At 45.6% G+C, this 6,188-nt stretch overlaps 1 protein-coding gene across 2 annotated transcripts; it reads right to left on the bottom strand.

Annotated features, from left to right (window-relative positions):
* Positions 1 to 1,597: 1,597 nt before the first annotated feature.
* On the bottom strand, positions 1,598 to 5,907 carry LOC111836900 (myeloid-associated differentiation marker-like protein 2). Of its 2 annotated transcripts, none has more exons than XM_072704780.1 (2): positions 5,475 to 5,907; positions 1,598 to 5,284 (listed from the first exon to the last, which is right to left on the bottom strand). In XM_072704780.1, exon 2 carries the CDS (start codon positions 4,949 to 4,951, stop codon positions 4,040 to 4,042), a length of 912 nt encoding a protein of 303 aa, XP_072560881.1. In that variant the 5' UTR covers positions 4,952 to 5,284; positions 5,475 to 5,907; the 3' UTR covers positions 1,598 to 4,039. The 2 variants fall into 2 exon arrangements, with proteins under 2 accessions (XP_072560881.1, XP_023654343.1); XM_023798575.2 differs by having other exon boundaries at positions 1,598 to 5,262.
* Positions 5,908 to 6,188: the final 281 nt, after the last annotated feature.

Below are 6,188 nucleotides of genomic sequence, written 5' to 3'. Positions count from 1 at the left end.
TCTGCACAGACCTCTCTATGTAAATGTCCTCTAAACTGCATCCAGTGATACTCTATGGCAGTGTTTTACAATATGGTCCTCGGGGACCTACAGCTGGTTCATGTTACTAGTAATGTTGCTCCGTCCGAGCTCCCTGCCAGACAGTCCATATATTTGCTCCCTCCCAGCTCCCGGACTTGGATTGTCTGTGGGTTCCCGAGGACCAGATTGGGAAACGCTTGTCTCTGGTGGTACAGCTGCCATACCAGGCAGTAATGAAGCAAGTTAGGATGTTTTCAAAGGTGCACTGGTGGAAGATAGTGAACATGTAGCAGGCCACACCAGATTTATTAAGCCTCCAGAGGAAGAAAAGGTGCTGATGTATGTTTATGTCATAATGTTAGTGTGTAGATTAGACCAGTCAGTCTGTGTTGTGCACACCAGGAGAATCATGATTCATTTTAATGAGTTTATTTTTTTAGAGTTTGTTCAACTAAACGATTTGTTCATGATCCCAGTTCACTGATCTCATTCAGTGAACGACTGAAGAAATCGGTGCAGTGACCAAAATCATTTCCTTCACTTCAAAGTCTCGTTCAAAAAGAACAAATCATTCAAGAATGACACAACTCTTTTTGCACAGAACTAAGGATGCGAGGGTAGAGAGGAATCAGAGATCAGGTTTAAAGTTAAGAGAGATAAGCACACATCTATTCTCGCTGCCATAAATTTTAAAAGCAGTACTACTAAAATCTGAGCCAGATGCTTTGTGGCATGTCTGCTCTGATTGCAATGTTTGAAATCCCAACAATGTGCAACAGAGGTTGGTCGCACCCCACCTTCTGTTGGCCATTTGTGAAGGTTCGGGGGGGGGGGGGCGGGGGAATCTGTCTCCCTGTTCTCAGGTTGCTTGTGGTTCTGCCTGCAGAGCCAAAAAGCTGATTTCCTTAACAGCTGAGCAGCATTTCAAAGCTCTTTCTGGCTAGCAGAAGCAGATTCCTTGGATTTCCCCTACCAGGCCAACCCCTGCATTCCTCAGCCTTGGACCATGTGAACAATGGCACAGGAAGGGGGCACATTCATCTCACAGGGAATGCATAAATTATGGTGGCACTGGATTACTCCACCTGAAATTGTAGTTATACCACAATTTCCTGACACCCCCCACAGCTGTTCATTCATCAATAACTGCTTTTCAAATGGCTAATGATCCTAATGACCTATAATCAGAATAATCATAATAAAACCATCTACAATTACACAGTTAAGGCTGCAACATGTTCATTGTAATTTATGATAAATAGATACTATGTACATCATTATAGTTACTATGTAAATATTTTAAATATTAATGTCATTTTCCAAAACCTGTTCCTGGAATCATCATATAAATGTATGTTAATCCCCTAAAGATGTATTTATATCTCCCAGTATTTACTTTATTAGCAGAAGACCTTGAAATGTCCATAATATCTGCCTGGTGTCTCTGTTTACTGTAGAAGCAGTTATGGAAATTGTTTTTAAGAAATAAAGTAGCCAGACTGCTGTGAAATATATGTGTATGTTACACCCCCAATAGGAAGTGACAACACACCCACAGGAAGTGACAACACCAAGGAACAGTTGCATCAGACATTTATAGAGTTTGATAAATACGATGCAGTACTTGTTTTTTCACCTTTTGGTAGTTACAGCTATGCCGTTACAAACTTGGCCTTTGGGGGGGTGGGGCTGCATTTTTCATATCAACGCGTGAAGTTGTCAGACTGGGGTTGCTAATGACACACTTCTCTGCTCTTCCTACAAGCCTCGGATCACATGACCCTTCTCCCAGTGCGCCAGTCGAAGAGCAAATTTCCGATTCTCTCTCAGTCCATGGGATATGTTTTGGAGAAGATTTCTGTGGACTTACTTAGATGTGGATATTTAATGAAAGTTCTTCATTCGATTATATGAAGACTGAGTGATTTTTGGTTCCCAATACTGTAATATATGGTAAGAAAGTCTGACTTTAGGTCTCACAAATGATAAAAAAAAAAAATGGATGGAGTGAGTTTTGGCGATTTGCTCTTCCATTGTCACATGCAGAACATTCAACTATTTATTAATCTCAATGATTGTAACACAGACCATTTAGTTTTAGGTCGGTCGAAGTTTTCTTTGTTCATTTAACCAAGTGATGTATGTCCCACCCTAAAGTTTTAAAATAAACCCCTCTGAATGAAAATGAAGTCCTGACAGACTGTATGAACTTAGTCAATATTCACTGGTGTGCATGTACAGTATGTTATAAAGCATTTTGCAAGGACAAGAAAATAGCACTGCTCCAGTACTCTCACCTGCACACACTCATGTATAAAATATATGAAACACACAAATTTCATGAAAATGTTAACCAGTTCTGGTCAGCAGAGAAACTATCCTGGGGGTAAATGCAGATCCAACCTACTTTGGGTTTGGTTAGGCTGCTATCATTTGCTTAGACAGAAACTGTCTCCATAATGATTTACTTAACATACAGTGTTGTGTAGATTAACATCCACCAAAGAAACTCGGATCTGGTCTCTTCTCATTAGTAGCTGGTGGAAGGTACCTTCTGAGATTTCACAAACATTAGATCCTGAAATAGGGATGGCGTGGCAGTGCCAGTCCATTAGCACACTGTGAATGACAGATACACCTGAGCAGAGGTGGAAAGTTCAGGTCCAGAAAGTACAAATCCAGACCAAGATTTTGTTTCAACCAACAAGTTGAGTACTCTGTGACTGTGACTCTTCATACTCAACTGGTTGGTTGAAACAAAACCTTGGTCTGGATTTGTACTTTCTTGACCGGAATTTCCCACCGCTGCAACTGAGTGTTCCAGTCCGTCCAGACGGGAAGTTCAGAACATCCCTTCTTCACCAGTCAGCTGACAGATACAGTATTAACCAAGGCGGATGATATGAGATGTGCATCGTCATGAAAGTTACACGTGTAGCTCATCCAGTCATCAAACAAAACACAACGATAGAATAAGAATACCTTTGCTATAAATACAATAAATAAAAGAGAATGAATGAGTCCCTCATCTGCCACACCCAGTTCCATATTCAGGATACAGAGGGCAGGGGTGTGAGGTGGAGCTGGGGAGGCCCACTGTACACTATAGTTGATATGGGACAGACTCTAAGGGAGATGAACTCCTTAATGCTGTCATTCCTCCAAAGGTCCAGGTACAATACTGTGCCAAAGTCTTAGGAAGTCAAAGGAGATATTTAAAGCTATTTATCTGGGTAGTAAGTATATATGTGCTCGGTACAAAAGACATTATCTAATATTATAATATATAAAAGTTAAGAGTAACACATTAAAAACTCAATAGAATTCTGCAAAAAGTTACTGATATCTCGCTGGACGGCTAGATGGACACGGCTTCAGTTCCCAAACCTCTCCTCAGGGGCACCTCAGTCACTCCACGTATTTGTTAAATTTCACCACCAGCTCAATAAATTAACAAATTTATTTAAGCGACTGAATGAGATATTGATTAGCCATATGAGACGCACTAGTGGTAGAGTCAAGAAATACATGGGTGTGTTGGACGGTCACTGCAAATACTGGGGTGACTTTAGGAGAGGTTTTGCAGTGGCTAAGTTGACATACTTCGACAGACATTTCATAATAGTTTCACACCAACATAAAGATCATTTAAACACCATTTTCATTGACTCCCTAAGATTTTTGCACAGTGCTGTATAAGATACTCTGAGCACAGTTCCTCGTCCCAAGGACTGTGACTTTATTTAACAAAGTGGGCTGACTGGGGGAACTAGAGATGGGGGAGTGGAACTGGAGGTACAGTAAGGCTACATATTTAGGCTTGTAGCTCTTCCTAATTAAGAACTGTTAATTTGATATTTGCAGACCACTAAGTCACTCAATGATGCAGCCTGAGTTGACAAAGCTGTCCATGGATTTTCCTATAAGATGCTGGACCTGGAGTTCAGAACTTATGAGTCTGTGTTATGTGATGTGTTTGTCCCCCACTCACCCTCTCACCCCCGCTTGACGTCCATCCTCAGGCCGGTGCCTGAGAGATGAAGCGGATCCTCTGGGAATAGACCAAGTCGATCAAGTAGAAGATCAAGTTGACGTAGGTGAAGATGGCCACCACCACCCTGCTGTCCCACCCGCATTTTCCTCGTATGCACTCCGGGGGCCGCCTGGGGTGCCCGTACCTCAGGTCGAAGCAGAAGATGGGCCAGATTATGGCAACGCTAATGTAGAGCAGCACGGCGAAGAAGGTGTAGATCACCACAAAGCGGTCGAAGGAAAATCGCACCCACGAGGTTTTCCCAGAGACGGTCAGGACCACCACCACCACCGTCACAGAGAAACACAGGCTGTAGATTGCCACACAATATTGGGTGGCGACATAGCGGTTAAACCCGCCATCATTGGCCAGGGCCCCGAAGATGATGCAGGCCACGAAACCTTGGGCGATCTTGAGCAGGCCAGACACGGTGGACATGTATCCCACCACATGGCCCGGCTTGGCTCGAGTGAGCAGGACCTCAGCAGCATAGGCGAAGGAGCAGATACTGGAGCAGACGGTGACGGCGATCCGGTAGTTGCGCTCCTCGCAGCGGAGTTCGGTACAGACAGTCTGCACGAAGTACACGGGGTAGATCACGGAGGCAGTGATGTACATAAGCGTGGCCAGCATGGCGAAGGCCACCGTGAAGTTGTCCCAGGAGATGGGCATGCAGCCGTGCAGCCGCGTGACGTCCATCGTAAAGATCACCAGGGAGACGGCGAAGCAGAAGCACCACACGAACATGCAGAACGTCCCGTAGCTGGCGCTGAATCCTGCCTGGTGTGCCACCAGACTCAGGGTGGTGCAGCCCAGGCCGATCTGGATCATCCGCGCGATCCCCAGCGCCGACAGCACTGCCGATTTGTTCAGGTACTGTTCTCCGTGGGCATCCATGATCAAGAATCTCTCACTGCTACGACGGCTCTGCCCCCTCCCTTGGCAAATCCTGGGCTTATTCTCCCAAATGGGTGTCACAGGACCCCTCCCAGAACCCCACCTGCTTTTTATATAGACGGGTCTAATTACAAATCCAAGCCACGACTCCCTGGTGCGTTTCTTTGTAATTAAGACAGTATGTCTGAGGTTCGAATTACAGATGCTATTTCTCCTGTGGAATCCAGCAAACGTCACGGTACGTCAGTGTTCCTGCGAGCCTGTGCTTAAGCACGCCAGAAAAGATTTATTTCAAGGCCCATTCCGAGTTCCTGTGCCAGACATGACACGTCACTAGAGAATCAGCGGATGAAATATTACCTGGGTAAACAATATCCTTCTTACCACTTACTACAATCTAACCTAAGCAAATGTGTACATATATATTCACAGATATTTAATATAGGGAGATATATTCATCTAAAATACAATACATGCTCTATTTTTAAAGGCAATGGCATGTTTTTTGTTTTGCATATAGTACCTTTAAGATCCTGCACTGCAGTGCTGATCCAGGAATGGGGTCGTCGCACTGTATCGCTGTGGACGGTGCCGGGTGGACGAAGGCCACTAGAACACACACGGCGGCCAGTCCTGTCGATGGTGCTGTGCTGTGCCTGAGGTTCTAGCCAGAAGAAACCAGAATCACGCTGTGGCAGTGTCCGTATTGTCCTGGTTGCAGTACTTGGGCGATCCAGGAGCTCTCTCTCTCTCCTTCTCTCTCCCTCCCTCTCTCGCTCTCTCCCGTCTCTCTCTCCGTCCTTTTCCTGCCTGATCCGTGCTCTTCTCCCCGTGGCTGTGTGACTTTCGCAGTCTGTCAGGGAATGTTATTTAAGCGGCCGGCAGCATGCCGAGCTCAGAGCCACCAGGGCACTATAAATAGGAGGGTCTCGTGTGCCGCAGTGGAGCGGGGATGGGAGGTGCCGTCTCAGCGCAGAGCCTGGGCGTGGGGGAGGCACGTTTCTGGGGGAGCTGGGGGGGGGGGTTCCTGCTCTTGCCTCACTGCTGTTTTTCTGGGAGTAATGAGAGGGCAGAGGAGCAGAAAAGGGGCAGATTTTGGTCAGAATTGGGAAAAAAATGACAGACTGTGCTTTTGGGTAATTACACATTAGGGGCTGTGACTTTTAGACCAGGGTGGGGCGGAGGTCCGGGACTAACAGAGTGCTCAGTGTTTCCCAAAACAGGACTCCGACTTTTC

The sequence above is a fragment of the Paramormyrops kingsleyae genome, chromosome 22 (assembly GCF_048594095.1).
Source record: "Paramormyrops kingsleyae isolate MSU_618 chromosome 22, PKINGS_0.4, whole genome shotgun sequence".
NCBI lineage: Eukaryota > Metazoa > Chordata > Actinopteri > Osteoglossiformes > Mormyridae > Paramormyrops > Paramormyrops kingsleyae.
Note: the sequence above shows the minus strand (reverse complement) of the source record. Positions and strands in the feature narration are given on the sequence as shown.